The sequence below is a fragment of the Diospyros lotus genome, chromosome 15 (genome assembly GCF_014633365.1).
Source record: "Diospyros lotus cultivar Yz01 chromosome 15, ASM1463336v1, whole genome shotgun sequence".
Classification (NCBI taxonomy): domain Eukaryota; kingdom Viridiplantae; phylum Streptophyta; class Magnoliopsida; order Ericales; family Ebenaceae; genus Diospyros; species Diospyros lotus.
Window position 1 is genome coordinate 22,972,723 of NC_068352.1, and position 22,238 is coordinate 22,994,960.

A 22,238-nucleotide genomic window follows, 5' to 3' on the forward strand; every position below is an offset into this window, starting at 1 on the left:
TGATCTAACCACTTGATATGTGTTAGGGGACATGATTTATGGTTTCTGTTTTTATGAATAGTGTGATGAAAAAGATGACGACGATAACACACAAGATAATAGAGAACAAGGGTGAGGAAAAAAAAAAAAAAATTATAAGGGTTTTTTGTATTTGTACGAGAGTATATTTGTCTTTGCCTTAATCAATATTAATCTTTTATACATAATTTTTAAGTTTCAAGTTAGCGCTCGTAACTTTTTATAAAGCTTTTAAACTAAGTAGCATTTTGACTATTTAATTTTAGACAAACAAAATAATAACTAAAGAAGTTAATATATAATTTTAAAAATAATGTTGATTAACTTTTAAACCTATTGAAACACCCATTTTCCATTTTATGAATCCGCTGTCACAGCCTTAAAACTTCGCCCTGCTCTCGAGCGCCACTGTCACCGTTCACCTATCCTTTTCTCCTCTTCTGTTCCTCTCTTCCCTATGACCAGCGTGCCGCCTCCGTTACATCGGCCGCCTCTGTCTCTCTTTCCCACTTTGTTTCATTGATCGGATCTAGTCATTGAGGAACGGGACGACTCAGCAGTTGAGCTCATCGATTTTGCTGATGTCCAACCTGTGGTTTTCAATCCAAAACCTTGATGACAAGTTGAACTTAAAGAAGGCTGGCAGTGGGACTTCAGACACCAGAGGCGCGAAATTCGGAGAGGAGAAGAGCAAGAAGTGCATTTCTTCCTTCTTCTTGACTTACTTTATCAGTGTGGCAGCCAGAATAAGGTGACTAGAATCATGGTATATGGCCTTGAAAGTTGGTTTGCAGCTGTAAATGTCTTGAATTTGCTGCCATGTCCTATAACTTTGGTGAAGCAGCGGGTGACGATAAAATATAAGATTAGCAAGGATCCATCTATGGAATGTAGTGCTGCAACTTCATTTCTTTTGTTGTCTTCTTCTGCAAAAGTGTCAAAACAGTCACTTGGCATAATATTAGAGCAGGAGGTAATTTTCAGAGTGATCGATGCCATTCTTCAACTAATCCCATTGTCGATGATTCTTGCAAGAGATCCAAGATCTAATTCTTCAGCGTTTGGGATTAATGTCCCTTTGCAGTCTTTCACGTCGCTCGTGTTTTTAATTTTGATAGAAGAAATAAATCACAGATAAAGATTTTATCTCACTGCGCAGAGTAAAGAATCGAACCCACGATCTACTGATACAAATTCTAATTTATCGTGGTCCGACCACTTAACCTGTACCTTAGAGACAGATAATTCTTCAGCATCTTCTACCATATACTTGTTGTACTGGTTGCCGGCTAAGTTATTGTTGGTGAAGCTTCAATATAAATTACCTTCTGTGAGATCGAAGCTCGCAAGTCTTTTTGGAACTCGGTGCGAGACATCCAGGGCCGATCCTGAGATATTAGGGGTCCTAAGTGAAACTATATGTGGGGCCCTTTATATTTAAAAATAAAATTACATGTAACGAATACAAATAATTTTTTTTTATTATATAAAAACATTCAAAGTTATCACAATAATAGTTTAAATTCATAATATTTTACTTTAAATTTACTATTCTAGCATTTTTAGATGAAAAATCAACAAATATTTTCTGGTAGACATAATAAATCAATTTAAATACGAAAAATCAATACAATATCAAATTTAAATGTAATTGAGAAACAATAGAACCTGGTTAGATTTGATATTTGAATTGAAATCTATAAAACAAATTAACAGAAGAACACAATCATACAAAATAAAAGAAATTAATTGCACTTTCCAGAATTTTTTATCACCCACAAAACAACCCTAGACTCGCCACTATCAAAATTTTTGAGAACTTAGTGTGTACTTATTTTCTCATTAAAAATAATTTTTGATGTCTTCACTTTTCCTTATTTTTAACTGTAAAATTTAGAACTAAAAGAAAGAAAAATCAAACAGAATTTTCAAATCCGAATAGTAGACTGGAGAGCAATATATACCTAAACAAAACAGTGGTCTTCTGTTAACGACGACTGACGAGCAGCGACGATCGGTTGGCTAGAAATGACAAAGAGAAGAGTACGTGAGAGGGAGATAAAGGCAATGGGGGTTTGGACTTTGGAGATTTGAGAATTTGGTGAAGAAGACGGAATATCTGTCACCACTATTTTTTATTTTTTCTTTGTTGAAATATTTTGTTGTTAAATAAAAATAAAATAATTTATAAAAATAATATTAATAATTATTTATTGATAAAAATAAAATAATTTAAGATTATGATAATTGATAAAAAATTTAAATTATAATAATTATTAATAATTTAAATATTAATTTATGAATCTCTCTAAAATTATTAAAAATAATTAAATGAATGGGGTTAGACAACCTATGCCCAGAGCCGACTTGAAGGTATAGACCAAGTTGTCTAGATCTTGCACACATCTACGAATGCAATGTTGAAAACTCTGTAGTAGTGGCGGAGGCAGGGGTGGGTAAGGGGGCTGAAGCCCTCCCAATTTTTTTTAAAAATAGATTTTGAACATTAAAAAATAATATATTTTTATTACAAGCCCCAGCCTAGTTCCCCCTCCTTCTTCTTTTCTTTCTCAAATTCTGTTAAAATTTTATGTTGCATTCTTTTTGCTATTTTAAAGTCATTTTTAGTTTTTAATTTTCTAAAATAATGAAAACACATTCTCCTGTTTTTAAAAAGACATTTTTGAAAACAAAAAAAAAAAAATTGTAAAGAAAACTCAAAACAACAAAAAATTGCTTTGAGTGTTTTTATCCAAAATAAACTCTAAACTCAAAACACATTTATTTATTTATTTATTCATATTTTATTATTGTAATGGAAAAAATATTACAAAATTCATTAGCTTTAAAATGTATATATATTTTTAATAATATATTAATATTAAATATTTTTAATTTAATGAATAATCAAATTTATTGAATAAAATATCATTAAAAAAATATTTTTAAAATTTTAAAAAGAACGTATTTTATAATTTTTTATTTTGAGAAATAATTTTTAAAATGATAAAGAAAACGCGTTTTTAATTTTTTAAAAATAAATTATCAAAATAAAAAATAAAAAATAATTTAAAACTCAAAATTAAAAATTAAAAAAAAGGTAAATAAACCACTAGCTAGTGTTTCGCCCTTATTTTTGTGGTTGAAATATTTTTTTGGGAGCCCCACTAAAAATTCCTAGCTCCGCCCCTGCTCCATAGACTATAGCACTCCTTGATCATCGTTTTCCCTAAATTGCCATCATCTCGTAGTAGAGACAACTGCAGGATTCATTTTCCTTGGTTGTAACTTCTCACGAGCTACTGGAATTTGCCGATGCTAGAGCAATGGCGATCATCGGGAATCAAAGGCTGCAACAAAGAAAAGCTATAGAAATGGCTTTATGGCTCTCAAGATGGCATGCTCCAATTTGAGGCTTCGTTTGGCAATGCGGTTTGACCGCTTTTAAGCTATTACTACAGGGTTTAAGCTAGAAGATTTATTTAGTTATCTGTTTGGTTATGTCAAGAGCTTCAAAGCTCTATGGCTTAAACGCTTTTGTATTAGCGTTTAGATAAAGCTTTGGGGCAGTAGCTTTTGCAGAAAAGCTGGTGAGAGCTGTTAAAGTTGACCAAGAAAAAGACAATCTTTTCCTCTTCCAATTTTAATATTTACACTTCTTATCCCTCAACCCTCATCTTCTGTTTCAACGAATCTCTCTTATCTCATACCATTTGTGCCTCCTCCATACTGCCATCGCCGCGAATCTCCTCCCACAACGATCACCACCGCCACCCAGCGTTGCCCATCGCTGCCCAGCACCGCCTTCTGCTCCCAGCACTGCCTCCTGCTTCCAACGCCGCAAACTGCCATCGCCATCTCCTGCTTCCAGATCCGCCATCATCATCGTTGCTGTCGCCCGGGGTCGCGTCTGCTGCCGCCTCTTGCTTCCAGATCTACCTTCGTTGTTGCCATTGTTGTTGCCTTCATTGCTGATCGGGTATATCTATACTGCTCATCTCTGTAAAATGGATTGGGTTGCTGTTATTGTTGATCTTGCTGTTGCCTTCATTGTTGTTGTTGTTTCCTTCATTGTTGTTGCTGTTTTCCAAATGAGCCTTAAATAGGAACATAAGGCTTATATAAAAATGTAAAATTGCTACTTACAAGTCAAAAAAAATGGATTGGGTTTGTAGCTGTTCATGTAAAAATATTGCTGTTTGTGTAATGAAAATGTTCATATAAAAATGTAAAATTGCTACTTTCAAGTAAAAAAAAAGGATTGGGTTTGTTGTTGTACGTGTAAAAATATTGTTGTTTGTGTAATAAAAATGTCATTGCTATTTGCAAGTCAAAAAAATGGATTGGCCTTCTTGTTGTTTGTGTAAAAATGTTGCTTTTTGTGTAATAAACTTACAAGTCATATAAAAATGTTCATTGTTGTTGTTTATGTAATATTATGTATTTTTGTGAATAATGGTATATTCTAGTTTTTGGATGTTTTTGCATGTTTCAGTTTGGAATGTTTCAATACAAATACTAACTGCATGTTTCAATACAAAAACTATATTGGAATGTTTTTGCATGTTTCAATTTCTGCTTTGTTTGTCAATATGTGTGGATTTCTATCTCTCCCACATTGTATATTGGTTATGATATAGATGGATAAAGGAAAGAAACGGATGAACTATATTTCCAATACGGGACGACCCTCTGCTAAGTGGAATGACCATACACATCTACAATTTATAGAGCTAGTAGAACAAGAGATTCAAAAGGGAAACAGGCCAGGATCATTTATAAATAAGGATGGGTGGAAAAATTTGGTCAAGATTTTTAATGAAATAACAAGAAAATGTTATGACAACAAGCAATTGAAAAACCACTGGGATTCTATGAAGAAGGAATGGACACTATTTAAGCAAATGATGCGAGGAAAGTCAGGTTTGGGGTGGGACGAATCAAAGAAGACTATTGCGGCAGAAAATGCTTGGTGGGAGCAGAAAATTAAGGTATTTTGATATGTTCTCCATATGATAAATTTTTATATTTTATAAACTACTTGAGACACAATAAATGACAATTTTTTGCATTTGTGGGTTTACAGGAAAATGACAACTTTCGAAAATTCAGGAACAAAGACTTGTCCATCATATGATTTCGCTATGATGGCTTATTCTCTGATATTGCAGCAACTGGGGAAAAAGCATGAGCTCCAAGTCAATATCAACCTCCAACTCAACTATCGAGTATCGATAAAGAAGATGATGCAATCCAGCACACTGAGGATATAAATGATCTTGGAGAGCCATTTGGTAGGGATCAAAGCCCCATTGATGCTGCAACTGGTGACGATTTGTTTCTAGAACCAAGTTGGCAACAAGGGAGATCATCGGCCCCTAAAAGGGGTAGGAAGGAAAGGATGTCGAGTGCTGCCATGTTGAGGACAAATATTGAAGACTTAATGCAGCTATACACTAAAAGCACAAATACTACGAACTCTGTTGCTAGACCAGATGCAGAAAGCATTCCAAAATGCATGGAGGTATTGCAGCGTCTCCCCATTCAGGTTGGGTGTAAGTTGTGGAATTATGCTTGCACCCATTTTACCAAGCCCCCGAATCGAACTGTCTTCATAAATCAACCATCTGATGAGGCAAGATTTGCTTGGTTGGACTACCTCCATCAGTTGTTTGAAGATCATCGGCCTCTACCATGAACTTTTTCCTTTAATATGTTTGAACTAATGTTATTTATGTTTGAGTATTATTGAGACTATTGTTGAGCATGTTTTATGTTGAACATTGTTTGTTGTTGTGCGTGTTGGATGATGTGCTTCAACTTGTTAATGGTGTTTTATGTTTGAATGCAATTTGATATATTTTTAAAATTTTATAGACTTGACTTGTTAAGATCAACTAGTATTGATATTAATAAAGCTCCATGCTTTACAGAATAATGGAAGATCAGGAGAATGACTACGATGAAGCAAATAATGAACAGGTTAATACAGAATCAATGTTCTTATTCAGACAAACTACAAGGGCGATTTTAAATTATTACGCCAAATACATGCTCAATGAACCATGCCGTACATCTCAACGAACAGGTCATACACTCATGCACGAAATACTAAATGGTAATGAAACTCGATGTTACCAAGATTTTCGTATGACAAAATCAATTTTTTTGGATTTATGTCGTGATTTAACCGAAACATATGGTCTCACCCCTACACGAGGAATGTCTGTGCCTGAATCAGTCGGAATATTTTTGATGATTTGTGGGTATGGGGTTGGGAATCGATTAATACAAGAAATGTTCAATCATTCTGGTGAGACAATTAGCCAGCAATTTCATAGAGTTTTGGTTGCTGTTAATAAGTTAGCTATTGATATTATTAAACCACATCCAAATTACAATGATGGGGAAGGATACCACAAACCGAATAATCCCAAGTATTTGCCATTCTTTAAGGTATTTATTAATACATTCTATTAACTTGTGATTATTCTTAGGTTAATTGTTGAAACATAATTCGAATATCTTACATTTTCCTTGCAGGATTGTATTGGAGCTATTGATGGTACTCATGTAAAGGCTCGGTTGCCACGAGGTGAGGAAGTACCATATATAGGACATAAAGGATATGCAACCCAAAATATCCTTGCAATTGTAGATTTCAACATGTGTTTTACATTTGCATGGGCGGGGTGGGAGGGATCAGCTCATGATGCCAGAATATTTGGTGAAGCAATTCATAGGTCCGACTTGAATTTTCCCTACCCAACAGGAGAGAAATATTATCTAGTAGATGCAGGATACTCTCATACGACTGGATACATGGGGCCATATAAAGGTGAGAATATAAGATATCATCTTGAAGATTTTCGACGTGCAAGAACAAGCCGATTGCGTGCACCAAGAGGACATAAAGAGTCATTCAATTACTTACATTCTTCTTGCAGAATGGTTGTTGAGCGGACTTTTGGAGTATGGAAGAAAAGATTTAGGGTTTGGGAAGATATGCCTGCATATAATTTTGATACCCAACGAGATATTGTTTTAGGTACAATGGCCATCCATAACTATATTAGAAAGAAATGGGTACATGATGTTGCATTCACTGCAGCTGAAAACGAAAATTATATTCCTGATGCACAATCTGTGACACCATCTGATAGTTAAAGGAACGATGAAGTGGACCGGAGTGATATTTATTGGATGGCAATGCGAGATGCTATAGCTCTAGATATTGGACAATCACGATAATTGTATGTTAATTTGACTCCCCCGAACAGGCAGAACAAAGTAATCATGACCTTCAACTTGGTTAGCTGGAAGGTGGTATTTCAGTTAAATTGTTTCTCCTGGACAATAGAATTGTTTTGCTTGTTATCGCATGTTGTCTATTGTTCTGCAATATATCAAATCTTTATTCCACTTTTGATTAGCTATGGTGTTTTTCTTATAGATGGAAGATGACACTGATTGCTCTTTAGATTACCAATGAGATATATACACCTCCATTATTGATTTCTTTCTCTTCATTTCTTGACAATTAGCTTCAGTTGATTAGCTGAATGAAGTATATGTTTAGGGGTGGGGATGCTGATGAATAGTTCCCCAAGTGCCTGCTCCCCCATCCACACGATGTAACGATTACATGCAAGGCTTTGATTTTGGGTCAAATTGGGTGCACAATGAGTCTGTTGGATTAGTGTGAGAAATCCTAGACTTATAACAACATCATCTACATTTCTTCTGTTAAGCCCATATGTGTAGTTTGTGATTTTTCTGTTTATCTTGATTATATTTTCTAATTTTAAAATTTGTAATTCAAATTTATTTCATTATCAATTATTGTGTCATGTATAATTTTGTAATCTTGGTGTTTTATATCAAATTTCTAGCAATTCAAAACAAATATAAATTTAAGTATTAATATTTATTTAAATGAAAAATACAGGATATGTAATGATAAAATTTAAAAATAAATAATTTTATATAATATTTCAACATATATATTGAATATTTTTATGAATTAAATTTAAATTTATAGATAAAATAAAAAATTATATATTTTTAAAATTATTTTATAATTTATTAATATGTAATTGTAAGTATTTTAGCAATTGGACATCAATTATAATTTTTTTTAAAAAAAAATTGTATTTTTTGAATTTTATTTGTATTATTTAATGTCATGTCTATTTTAGTCTTTTTGTCAAATTCTAACAGATTATCAGCTTTTACAAACCAAACACATAACTTTACACTAATAGCTTAAAAGTATATTTATCCAAACACGTTATTAGCTTAAATGCTATCCAGATTAAACGCTATTATACCACTTAAACACTACCCAACTTAAACGCCGTTAAAAAAAAGCTTAGCCAAACTAAGCCTGAGTGTTGAAACATCGGAACGCTGCTGGAGATGACTTTGCATTTAGAAAAAAAATGGGCAAACAGCATCAATCGGTAATCAGTGGCATTGATATCGAAGTCGATTTTGAACTCAAATGAGTTTATGGAACAGTATGGCGAAGTTCAATACAGGTAAAAGGTGGAGCTATCAGACCTGATCTGATGAAGGGGCAATTTTCTTGAGCAACACGGAGTCATACTTCAACACCACGTGCTTCCAATTCTTTATATTTCGACCCCTTACTCTTTGGTTCGTCAGACTTCAGTTCTCTGAGCTTCGGTCCTTCATGCTTCGAGACTCTCCATGCTCTGATCCCCCTTGCATAGGCCACTTTCGGATCTGCCGTCGTGTTTGAGGAATGCCGACGAAATCGAGCACCACTCTAACGGTCCAAATTTATAAAATAGTTTGATTTTCTTCCGAATATCTCGGAGTACTAGAAGACACCGGCAAAAATTTCTAAATGAATTACTAGCCAACTCAGATCTAGTGACAATGTTGAGTCACCGAGTTGAATCAAATCAACTATGGCAGCTGCTTTTAACCCGAAGACACAAATCTCTTTCATCTTCTCTGTTGAATAACAATTTCTTTTAAATTAACTACATCAATCACTTCTTATTATTTGATTTGCTTTTCCCTTTTTTTCACAGGATAGAAACTCCATTCATCAATGCCACAAAGTCTCGCAGCACTTCGTATTGAGACAGTAGAGAGCTTATCAAGTTAGGATGTGCAGTGGATCGAGAGTTGTTGACAGAGGGGAGCTACAGATATGGTACACTTATTTATTTTTCTAGAGTTGTGAGCTGCTTAACTTGGCACTATATATGATTTCCTCAATCTCTTTGCATTGCTACCATAACTAGTACATGGAACATGTTTTGTGTATTGCCTATGAGATGCCCCACAACATTTGAATTTAATTGCTTGAGGTTTAATATTGCAGAGTAGAAATTTAAAAAAAAAATAAAAAATTGGCCAAAGTGTTAAAAAGGAAATACCAGAAATTGTGCAGGTTTTGAGGTGCCTTCAAGGTGTTCCGCAGAATGTCACAATGGGATAAAATGGCAAGAGGAGGCATAAGCGTATATCTTAAGACATGTCGGGGTGTATGACGTTAAAATAAAGGCGATGAAGTTTAGAAACAAGACGTAATGAGTCATAGAGAGGTTGAAAGGGTTCATTCAAGTGTTAAGCACTTAGCAAATTTGTTGAGGAGCCGAGTTTGGTTTATTTTTTAGAGGGTCAAATGACATTGTTTTCAAATGGATTTTGTGGATGAGCAGTCCTCATGATAGTGATTGAAATGGAATATATAGTACTCAATTTTGACACCATTTGGTAGGTTAAACATAGACTTAAACTTGGCTCCAGGGAAATTCTGTACTTTCATGTGCAACAATTTATGTTCAAGTAGCCCAGTTTATACTATCATTTGTAAAGCCAAACAATGGGATTTTAGAACCAATTTTTGTATGACTGTATAATTATTATCAATGTTTAAAATCAGTCACAAATCCACATTTTTGGAAGTCATTGGAGTGATTTGATGAAATGCTAAAGTTGGCCCTAAAGCATGCTTCGAAATGGGTTATAGTGCGTTGAGCATTGTGGTAAAAAAAAGAGTGGATTATTTTTTGACTTAAGGATAATGCTATTGAAACAAGTATATAAGCATTAAAAAAATATGAAAACAAAACAAAGAAGAATAGAAGCAAAATTGAAGGAGTTGAACAAAAAAGGAGGTGATACAACAAGGTAGGCACTTGCAGTTATCCTTTCATGCATCTGTGCTCTCCTTAGTTGCTATGAAATTGCTGAAGTATTTACAACTGTGTTGTAACAATATCTTCGACTACGATAATTATTTCCATTAATATTGCTGAAGCTCTCATAATGACTATATAAGTCATTTTCTTATAATGTAAGTGGTGTTTTATACTTTGTCACGATTACACATCATAATAGGTCAATATATATACTTGCTGCTGCATACCATATAATTCTAAGATTTTCAATTTAAATTCCATGCATGTAACCTTGTATGCATTTATAAATGAAACAATGGTCAAGCATTCTTGCACAACTTCACTAGAAGCGGTGGTGAGATATGGCATATGGGTCAGTTTGGTCCAAAATCTTGGGTTTGGATTTACATGTAACCTCGTCATTTGTAATGGAAGATCCCTGGTTGCACATTGATCACTACTTAAAAAGCAATGGAAATAGTAAAATGATGTTAGGACTTCAAACTAATTTGAGTTGTTTAGGTATTCAACTTTGGTGTTATAAGCTTATAGAGGTCTAATCCTAATAGGTCAGATGTGGTAACACCTAGGCTAGCTGATTGGTCTTGGATATGAATAATATCATCTTTTACATGTAATTTTGGAGTTTTTTAACGATGATAAGAATATGATTTTTTAACATTTCTAGCTTGTATAAAAATTGGGTTAAATGTTGCCTTAATTTGTATAATCATAAATAATGATCCTCATCAAGATCCTATTTGGGCAATTAACAATTTGTATGATGATGATTGAAAGGGTTAGCTTTGCAGGGCAGTGTTTTTAATTCTCTTAGCCGCTTGAGAAGTTTACATTTGTAGGGAAATATTTTCAATTCCCTTGGCTGCCCGAGAAGTTTAGCTTCGCAAGGCGATATCTTCAATTCCCTTAGTTGTGTAAGAAGGTTAGCTTTCTAAGGCGATATTCTCGATTCCCTCGACTGCGTGAAAATGTTAGCTTTGTAGGGCGGTATTTCCAATTCCCTCAGCTACCTAAGAAAGTTAGCTTCGCAGGGTGGTATCTTCGATTCTCTTGGCTGCTTGAAAAGGTTAGTTTAGCAGCGCAGTATTTTCAATTCATTTGGTTGCCTAAGAAGGTTAAACTTTGCAAGGCAGTATCTTCAATTCCCTCAGCTACCTAAAAAGGTTAGTTTTGTAGAATGGTATTCTCAATTCCCTTAGTTGCCTGAGAAAGTTAGCTTCGCAGGGTGGTATCTTTCACTCCCTTGGCTACCAAAAAAGGTTAGCTTTGCAAGGCGATATTCTTAATTTCCTTGGCTGCCTGAGAATGTTAGCTTCGTAAGACGGTGTTTTCAATTTCCTCGGTTTTTTAGAAGGTTAGCTTCGTAGGGTCAGGGGCGGATCTATGTGTGAGCTGCCCAGGGCAGCCCAAAGTCACTCCAGCCCACCCTTCTCTACTCATTTCTCTCTCGACCTCCCTCTCGCTCACGGCTCACCCTCGCTGCCTCTCGCTCTCTGCCTCCTCTTCTCTTGCTCGTCCCCTCGCGGTTGCCCTCGCTCTCTGCCTCTCTCTTGCTCTCGCTCACCCTCCGGCTCTCGCTGCCTTTCTCTTGCTCTTGCTCTCGCTCTCGCTCGCCCTCGCTCTCTGCCTCTCTTGCTCTCGTTCGCCCTCCGGCTCTCGCTGCCTTTCTCTTGCTCTCGCTCTCGCTGCCTCTCGCCCTCGCTCTCTGCCTGACTGCCTCTCTCAGTCTCTCTTGCTCTCGCTCGCCCTCGCCCCCACGCTCGCTCGGCCAGTCGGCCTCGCCCTCTAGCTCGCTACCCTGGCCCCTGCCTCTGATTCAGCCATTCAGGTCTTCGTTTTACACCCCCCCCCCCCCCAAAACATCCAGATTTGCTTCATTCGAGCCCAGGTATGTTTTCTCTTCTTTCAGTTCTTTGATTCTCTCGATTAACAGCTAAATCTCGATAGTCTTTCTATTTTTCGCCCATATTTTTTTTTACTTGTTTATGCTTGATTTGTTGTTGAAATCGCTGCCTTTTTTAGCAAGTTTTAAGTAAGTGATTTTGTTGTTTATGTTTGATTTGTTGTGTCTGCTTGTCTATTTGACTACTGCATTTAGCTAGGAACTTAGGAATTGGTGTGGCTGGAAGCTTGAAATTTGTTATTGCGAATTTGTTATTGAATATTTGAATCGACAATAATAGATGTAGGTTCTGTTGTAGGTGAATTTTTTTGTTTCAAAATCTCATTAAGCACTAGTTTAATGAAAAATTATTGTACTAACTTTTTAGTTACATAAAAATTTTATTACATTAATTTTTTAAATTTCAGCCCCCCCCCCCCCCCCCCCCCAACCTAAATTCCTAGATCCGCCCCTGGTAGGGTAGTATATTCAGTTCCTTATGTTCACAAGGTCTTGAGTATGGTAAACCTTGGCAGAATATATATTTACAAAGCCCTGAATCTAACAAACCTTACTACTTTAGGTCTTCGCATATAGTCTGTAGCTTTAGCTTAGGGAAATTTATGTTCACAAACCCTTGAGTATAACAGATCTTGACAAAATATATGTTCTCAAGGTCTTGAGTATCGTAAACCTTAACCGAATATGTGCTTATATGAAGCCTTGAATATAACAAACCTCCCTACTTTTGATATTCATATATGGTATATAGCTCAAGTGTAACCAACCTCGGTGTTTCAGATCTTCATGTGTATGCTTTGAATCTTGGCTGCTTATGCTTCAATAGATGTTGCTTCGGATTTTATTATAAAATTCGGGTCTAATAGACAATGGAGCCCGTAACCTCAACAAGGAGAACAAAGTTTTCTTCTATTTCCTTAATCCAATTACATTGAACTAAAGAAGTGGTAGACCCTTGATGTGGTGGTGAAATTCAAAGCGCTAGGGCCAAATAAGATCCAGTTGATAAAGCTTAATTGAGAGGGTCCAAACTAAGACTAAGAATTAAAGTCACTTGGAGAAGACTTGAACTAAACTAAAATACAAGGAGGTTCATTCTAAACTTATTTCAATTTTTTCTCTAACTTCTCTATTCTCTCTTTTTCTTATAATTTCTCTTATTCTCCTATATTTTGTTACAATTGTATTTATTTTGATTCTGATTTGAGTGTCGGAGGGCAGTTCCAAGAGCACCCTGGGTAATCCTAACCTCCATTTCATAGATCTGGTGAGAAAACTTGTTTATTTCGACCACTGTCAATTTGAACAATTGATAGCATACAATAAGTAGCAAGTTCCATTAATGAGATATACAAACTTTCTAGTATGAACATCTAACACAACCAACACTTGTATAAAACATTATATTCATAGTGAAAAACCCTATTAACATCGAATCCGCCCCTGTAAAAGCATTATAACAAATGTACAAAAAAGGATCACAAGCACCTAAATTGAAATACATTATACATCCATTGAAATAAAAAATATCATACATACAAAAAACACATAAATCGAAAATCATGTCTCCTATATACATACTAATTATGAAAATATGATCCAACATCAAAATAAAAAGGGTCACAAGCACTCAACGCCCAAGCATGTAGACAGGAAGGTGTGTAGGTTCTTTCTTCCATCTCTATCAAGACTCTTAGCTCACAATTGGAGGGTTCATAGCCATGATCTATGTTCGTACACTTGAAATGGTGCTTTTTTTAGAGGTGGCCTTGGTGGTCTCAACAAGAATTATAGTGGCGGGGTATGCAAAACAAGTTGTGATGATGGTTTCTTGACGTCAGATGCGACTTGTACCTCCACCTCAATGTGATCGTGGAATAGTGGGTTGACATCCTTGTGGTGTGATTGCTCGACCTCGTCGCTCCTGACATTATTGACATGCAAGTGCTCGACCCTAACGTCTTCCTAATGTGATCCCTCGACTTTGCCAAATCCATCTTTACCAACATATGGTGAACTAACATGAAGTATGAAATCACCAATCGCTATTATGTTGCTTAGTAGTCCCTATGTTGCCAATGAGAAGCCATGCATTGTTGAGCTTAACTCTCCCAACATTCAAATGAATGTGAGTGGTTGTTTATGTTGGGATTCTCATATGGATGTGTATGTATTTTAAAAGTTTTTCATCACATGAAAGCGTAGTAAAATTCAAGATAAATCAAGTAATGCACTATTACATCTTATGTAATAAATTGGATGCATACCTAGTAAGGAAATATCAAATGGTTGTAGAAACCTTTCTACATGCGGACCTTATCCTTCTCAAGTTATGGAGGGCTTACTTTGTTCACACCAAGCAAGTTTTTCAAAATCAACCGAAAGCCCTTATTAGGTGTTAGCCAGAAGACTTAATTACTAGCAAAGGTGGCCAAGAGAAGCCCATGCGTAATTTGCTCTTCCTCCATATCTCTATTTTAATCTCTTCTTAACATCCAATTTGAGAGGTTCAATAAGAGGTCTCTACTAGGAGTGTTCAAAAAATCGTTAGATTGTAATTTTCAGCCTAACTGACTGATTTTTTGAACTGGCAATCCAATTTGGTTTGAAAAACTGCCAAACCACGCGATTCGCGGTTTGGCAGACTAGCAGTTCGGTTCAAAACCAAATCGCACGCATATAGTATATAATTTAAAAAATAATAATAATTTATATATTATAAATATAAAAGGGGCAGCGCCAGGCGAGCCTCTTCGACTCTTCCTCTCCTCTTTATCTCTCATTTCCCTGAACCAAACCCTAACCCTAAGCCATTTGCACCCACTCGTGCCCTCTTTCTCTCTCATTTCCCTCGGACATTGCTAGAGATAAGGAGGGCGACGAGGAGAGCTTCTGGGTCTTGGTAGCAAGGCGGTAGTACTTTTCTGTGGTCTTCCACCACCCTGCGATCGAAGGATTGGAAGAAGAAGAAGCGGGCAGCGAGTTGATGAAATCGAAGACGATGGATCGCTGGGCGAGCTTGAACTTGTCGTACCATATGAGATTAACAGAGATTTTGTCGTAGAGAAGGGGGCCATTATGGTATTGCAAGGTGGAGCTTGTCTGGTCCTGAACCAGTTGCTCAAGGTTTTATGGAAGCCATGGACAAATGAAAGAAAGAGATCACTCACCTTCATTTCCTCTTTTGCTCAAGTGCCCACACTCAGCCGTCGCCCAGCCCCTTGCGCCCTGTCCTTCGCTCTTGCCTCTATCTGGCTCGGTGGCTCCGTCGCTCACCGGCGCCACCTCGGCCTCACTCTGACCACCTCGGTCGTCTCTTCGCTCGCCCTCGCCGGTTGCTAGCTCTCCCTCGGACCTTGGTCTCTTGCAGTCTCGCTCTCGCTTGCTACTGCCTCTCTGAGCTCTCTCACAGCCTCGCTCCGTCGCTTGCAGGCGTCGCTTGCTCACCCTTCCTCCGGGTTTCAGCCCTCCGTCACTCGCTGTCGCTTGCCTGACTGCCTCTCCGCTTCGGCTTCGCCTCCGGCTCTTCGTCTTGGACTTGTTTCATGTAAATCAGTGAGTAACACAGCAATAAGTTTCTACTTCACTAATTTTTGTTGTAAATTTTTTTGTTTCAATTTTAAAATTAATTAAGTGAACTTGAATTTTGTTAACTGATGTTGGGTTAATTGATGTTAGATTTCTCAAAAATAAGTTTGTTAATGTGATGTTAAAGATTGATAAATAAGTTTATTAATTGAATAGGCATAATATTTTGATTATTGGAACAATTGCACATAGTCATATATAATTTGATATTTGATTGTTGGATCACTTACACATAATTTGATATTTTAATTGTTGAATTAATTGCACAAACACATATAATTTAATATTTTAATTATTAGATCAATCACATAATTTGTGAATTTATGAGTTTGTGTAATTTTTTAATTATCATTTGTTATATTAAATTCGAAATAGTTATGGAGAAATTTTTAAAAGGGAAATCTTTTATCATAGAGAGAAATTAAATAAATTATATTAATTTTTAATATATTTATATTATTTTTTATTTTTTTCTTTAATAAATTTCGACCTCATTGAAAATATTTTTTTGGCTCCACCCTGATAAGAATGCTCTCGTACGGTGCCACGTGGAGCCACTAAAGGGGCAAAAACAGTTTCTCTCAAATCTTCTGCACACAATCTGATTGAGAGAACCAGTTGACAATTTTTGAGCGATGGATCGTTTTTCAAACTTTTGGAAAAATTGTCAATTATATATACATGATGCTTAAGAACATTAAAATATAACATCAAGTGCATATTTTATTCAATATAGAACTCCATAACTTAGACAATTCCAAGGTTTTGCTTCTTTGTTATTGTTGAACTTTCACAAGTAAATACTAAAATATCTCAGAAAAGTTATAACCTGAATACCTTAAGAGGTCAAAAAGAAAGCTGGATTCTTCTTTCTTGCAATTGGGTTAATTAATTCCACTAGCAATTATACCAAAGTTATTCTCTTAATTACTCTCCCTCGCTATGCACACCATTAAGCAAAAATTCTCAAACTTCATATTCCTAAGAGAAAGATCCTTGATGATTGAATGGATACTACTAATTAATAAAAATTCATTATTATTATTATTATTGATAAATATTTATTGTCGGCAGGGTCATTTTATATATAAAATCATGTTCCCCCAAGAGCCATTCAGCTCTCCCAAGAATCCAGATAAAAAAAGAAAATTAACAAAATGGTCAATTGATCCCCCCCCCCCCCAAAAAAAAAAAGTAAACTTGGAGGTATTTCACTATGGTAACGGAGAGGAAACACTCTCCATAGGCTCATAGCTTGTGGAGTGGGCACAATTTTATTTTTTTAATCTAGTGGAATGGAAGCAATTTTTAGCTTGTGGAATGGGCACAATTTTATTTATTTTTCAATCTTGTGGAATAGGCACAATCTTTTTGAATAATATTATTGTTATCTAAATTTTATGTTTTATGATAAATTGGTCTTTATATTTAATTTATTTTATAACAACTATTAAAATTTTAATTTTATTATAATTATAAAAATTTTAACAAATAATTACAATGTGGCAAATACATAAAATAAAAATAAAGATAAAATGAAAAAAACACAGAAATAGCGATTGTTGGTAATGATGGCTATTAATCATTGCTTCGATCCAACAGTGAAAGAACCCATCGATTTGAAAATTATTGAGTTTTCTTTCGAATTTCTATTCTTTCAATTTCTCAAAACATTCCTGCCAATATCAAAGAGATTCTTCTCTCTGTCTACCAAAATCTCACTAATAATTCCACACACACACACACACACATATATATATATATATGAAATTTTGTGTATATATACATATTATATATTTGTACACACTTTTCAAAATGTTAAAATTGTCGGCAACGACTGCTTCTTTGTTTTATATGTCTGCAATGTGAAGGTTTGACGGAATTCTTAAAGAACTTTAAGTAAACTGTAACGAGATAAAAAGGGTAATAGTAGCTCTAAGACAAATTGAAGCATAATGTTAAGGGACCAAAATAATCAATGCAGGGTCATTCTTAAAAGTCAGTTTAATCTATACAGTATACATACGCCCAAAAAATTCTTAGAATGTGATAGCACTTAGATCGAGATGGAGGTGCAATATTCCTCTCTCAAAAAGAACCCTCATAAAAACAGTCTATAATTATAACAAAATGATTTTGGCGTTTGATTTTTGTAATGTTTTTTGTATAGAATATCTGTAAGGAGACTATTTTTCAATCACTTATATATTTATTAGTTGTATTTTAAGGGTAATTTGACATGAAAGAAAAAGGGTGTTTTTTTTTTTTTTTGGTGGAGGTAAAAAAAGAAAGGGAGAGTTGTAATTTTATTTTATTTTTGGTTCTCTAGAAATCTTAAATTTAAACAACAATTGCTCCAATCACAGACTTGGTTTCCAAGAAAACCCTTGTATGGGAAAATTACAACATTTGTTGAGTCTTATTATTGTTGAAATAACCTAATGATATACTACGATCCATGAGATGAACTCATGATCCCAGACTTTGACGAAGTGATTTTGAATTTCTTCACTTAAATATTTAATCCCCAATATCTTGCAAGCAGTAACCCCTACTGGTGTAAGTCGCATCCATTTAGACCAAGTCCGAGTGCAGTGGAAAATTATTGTTATTGCTTGCAGTTGACTGACTTCCATTCTCCAAAAATTAAACTATATATCTACCATTGCTGGTATTAATTCTATCCACTTAGACCAAGTCTGGGTGCGGTGGAAAATTATTGTTATTGCTTGCAGTTGACTGACATCCACTCTCCAAAAATTAAACTATATTTCTACCATTGCTGGTATTAATTCTACATATATTCCACCTTTCCAAATTTCAATTGGCCATGAATATTCAAAATGGCCGCAATTGCAGAATTCTTTTGGTTTCAAGTGGCATTATCTTATTATATTTGGAATGGCACGCGTCTCTTTTGTCGCCCCTCACCAACCTACGCGCATAAGCTGATGATTTTACGCCACAAAACGAGATTGATTAATAAACAAATATCCAAGTTGGGCATTGCCACGCTGCTTCTTCTCATCTCCCTCTCCAATAAATCAAAGCAATTGAGTTGACTTCTAAAGCCCAGTAGCTAACAAGAAGAAGTGTATATATAGTTTAAATGTAGCCTTCTTGTTTAAGGACCCAGCTGTTTGTGTAGTTCTCTGGGTTGGTTAGCTCTGTGCAGAGATGAGTCCCACGAGCAATCATCAATGGCTTTTTCTTTCTATTCTGATCTTCCTGGTTGTATCCTTCAATGCCCATTTTTCATCAGGAGTAGAAACCATTTACCCCGGCCAATCTCTCTCGGGGAATCAAACGATAACCTCCCAAGGAGGAGTTTTTGAACTGGGCTTCTTCGCACCAGGTAACTCTCGGAATTATTACATTGGCATATGGTATATATGGCCGCTACCCACCAAAACAGTGGTTTGGGTAGCCAACAGGAATCGACCAGTCTCTGATCCATCTTCTTCAGAGTTAACACTGTTTGAAGATGGAAACTTAGTCCTGCTAGAACAATCCAAGACTCGTATTTGGTCGACAAACTCATCGACCTCAAGCTTCGGTAACTCAACCGTGGCTATGCTTCTTGACAATGGAAATTTTATTGTTAGAGATGCATTGGATTCCGCTAATGTGATATGGCAGAGTTTCGATTACCCAACTGACACGTGGTTGCCCGGCGGGAAGGTTGGATACAGCAATGTTAGAAAGCAGAACCAATTTCTGACTTCCTGGCGAAGCCGGGAAAATCCAGCACCAAGTCTCTTTTCTCTTGAGGTAGAGCCAAGCTCAAGCCACATATTGGTGTGGAAAGGTTCAAATATGTACTGGAATAGTGGGGTGTGGGATGGGAGAGTTTTCAGCTCGGTTCCTGAAATTGCAAGTGACTACTACATCAAAAATGTCACGTATGTTGTGAATAAGAATGAAAGTTATTTCACCTATGAGGCTGGATTCCCCACTGCTCTCACTAGATTCGTGGTCGACGTGACCGGGCAGATCAAGCAATTTGTATGGCGAAAAGACTCCACTTACTGGCAGTTGTTCTGGACTCGACCCACATTGCAGTGTGAAGTTTATGGTTTCTGTGGTGCATTTAGTAGCTGCAGCCAAACCGCTCAAGTCTGCCGTTGTATTCAGGGATTTGAACCAAGGACCCCGGCAGATTGGAATTTGGGAGATTTCTCGGATGGCTGCATAAGACGAAGTCCTTTAGAGTGTGCAAATGGACGAAATGACACATTTTCCCTGGTGTCAAACACTCTTTTTCCTGGGAATTCACAGTCCCTAGCAGCTGGGAATTTTGATGAGTGCCAACTAGCTTGCTTGAGAAACTGTTCATGCACTGCTTTTGCAATCGATGATGGGTGCTTTATTTGGAATGGGGCTCTATTGAATTTGCAGGAACTCTCATCTGGAAAAGATCTTTATGTTAGAGTTGCAAAATCTAAGCTGGTGGTCCCCGGGGTTAACTCAAGTAAGGGCGGCAAGACAAAGAAAAAGACTGCCTGGATTGTTCTTGGAGCGGTCGGTTTCTTCTTCGCCTTCTTTGGCGGTATCTCGATGATCATTTGGAGGAAAAAGCAAACAGCCACGGCGACTACCTTTGAGGCTGCCGAGGACTCCTTGCTTGTGTTCAAGTTCCGGGATATTCGTGCTGCAACAAAGAACTTCTCGGAAAAGCTCGGGGAAGGCGGTTTTGGTTCTGTTTTCAGAGGGACATTGCCAAACTCAAGTGCGGCAATAGCAGTGAAAGTGTTGAAAACCCAGAGGCAAGAAGAGAAGCAGTTTCGTGCAGAAGTGAACACCATTGGGATGATTCAGCACATAAACCTAGTCCATCTTCGAGGCTTTTGCGTCAAAGGAACACAAAGGCTTCTCGTTTACAATTACATGCCAAATGGTTCCCTGGAGTCTCACTTGTTTAAGAAGGGTTCAAATGTTTTGGACTGGAAAGCGAGATACAACATAGCAACTGGGACTGCTAGAGGCTTGGCTTATCTTCATGAAAAATGTAGAGACTGCATCATACACTGTGACATTAAGCCTGAGAACATACTGTTAGATGCTGATTACAACCCAAAAGTGGCTGATTTTGGCTTGGCAAAGCTCGTGGGAAGAGAGTTCAGCCGAGTTCTGACAACGATGAGAGGAACTAGAGGCTACCTGGCCCCAGAATGGATATCTGGAGAAGCCATCACCCCAAAAGCCGATGTTTTTAGCTACGGTATGTTGTTGTTTGAGATCATATCAGGAAGAAGAAACAGAGAGGGAGTGGAGGGTGAAGTAGAGGAGTACTTCCCATATCAAGTATCGTCTAGATTGCTGGATGGAGAGGAAATTCTCGTGGCATTGTTGGATCATAGATTACAGGGTAATGCTGATGTTGAAGAGCTTAGTAGAGCTTGCAAGATTGCTTGTTGGTGCATTCAAGATGAGGAGAAGGATAGGCCAAGCATGGGGCAAGTTGTCCAAGTTCTAGAGGGAGTTCAACCAATTGGAATCCCTCCCATTCCTAGGTTTCTCCAAGGTATCATGGATGACACAAAAGAAGCCTTTGTGTTCCAAGACACGTCGTCTGTTACCTCAGTCAAACTTTCATAAGTTCACGTGATGTATGTTTGACATTTTTAATTTTGTTTCAAGTTGTCAGTTGGAACACATGTAAGTTCGTTTTCAAAATTACTTTTTCTTCTGTATTTTTATTTTCAATAAATTAAGTAAAAATGGCATTCCAATGCATGATGAATTGTGCCGTATCATGTTTATACGTAAATTTTGTACTTATTTTTTTAACACAAAAACTATTTCCATAACTTAATGTGATATTTTTAGTTATAAAAGAACAATTCTAAATTTACTTCTTTTTTTTTTATCATAAAAGCTATTTTAGTAACTTAATATGATCTTTTAGTTATAAAAGAATAATTTTATTTTTATTACCAATATTTGAGTTTTTTCAATAATAATATTTGAATAACTTTTTTGATATGTCTCGTAAAAAGAAAATACGAGACAGATGTAAACTTAAATATATTTTTGTGGTTATTGTAGCTTGCCCTTTGGATGGTTCTCCCAAAAACGTCTTCGAGGAAAACCCTCAAGGAGGTGATCGTTCTCAAGAGAGATGCTTTTCCCGGAAGGAGCCTTCAAAGCTAGCTCCCCCATGGACCTATTTTGCATGCAAGCCTTGAGGGAGACTAGTCTCTCACACTGATTTACCCCATGTTGTTCTGCATATTATGGTTTGTCCCTATTTGGGCATTATTTCTTTAGGAGATCATTCCTTCGAGACTTGGCTCCTTCTAAGCTTAACCACGAGATAGTCGTACGTGGCGTAAAGAATTGCGCAACCCAAAATTCGAGGAGTCACGCCTCTCCTATGCATGCGCCACATTTCCTGGTCACTAGTTAGTGCTTATAAATACTTATCAACCCCTCATAGTTAGGACTTCTAATGAAAATCTCAATCTCCCACTTCTAACTAGAGTCTAAGACATATATTGCCAAACTTTTTAGGCAACTTACACAACTTTTCCGTGTGACTCTCTAGG

At 36.4% G+C, this 22,238-nt stretch overlaps 4 protein-coding genes across 4 annotated transcripts in view; all 4 read left to right on the forward strand.

Annotated features, from left to right (window-relative positions):
• Positions 1-22,238, forward strand: part of LOC127792513 (uncharacterized) — an 88,663-nt gene that overhangs the window by 23,992 nt on the left and 42,433 nt on the right. The gene's annotated exons all lie outside the window — the stretch shown is intronic.
• LOC127791641 (L10-interacting MYB domain-containing protein-like) lies at positions 4,026-5,716 on the forward strand. The gene is made up of 3 exons (XM_052321621.1): positions 4,026-4,100; positions 4,659-5,009; positions 5,276-5,716. Exons 1-3 carry the CDS (start codon positions 4,026-4,028, stop codon positions 5,714-5,716), a joined length of 867 nt encoding a protein of 288 aa, XP_052177581.1.
• LOC127791642 (uncharacterized) lies at positions 5,956-7,185 on the forward strand. Its single transcript, XM_052321622.1, has 2 exons — positions 5,956-6,474; positions 6,562-7,185. Exons 1-2 carry the CDS (start codon positions 5,956-5,958, stop codon positions 7,183-7,185), a joined length of 1,143 nt encoding a protein of 380 aa, XP_052177582.1.
• On the forward strand, positions 18,752-21,448 carry LOC127792510 (G-type lectin S-receptor-like serine/threonine-protein kinase At2g19130). The gene has a single exon (XM_052323019.1). It carries the CDS (start codon positions 18,868-18,870, stop codon positions 21,286-21,288), a length of 2,421 nt encoding a protein of 806 aa, XP_052178979.1. The 5' UTR covers positions 18,752-18,867; the 3' UTR covers positions 21,289-21,448.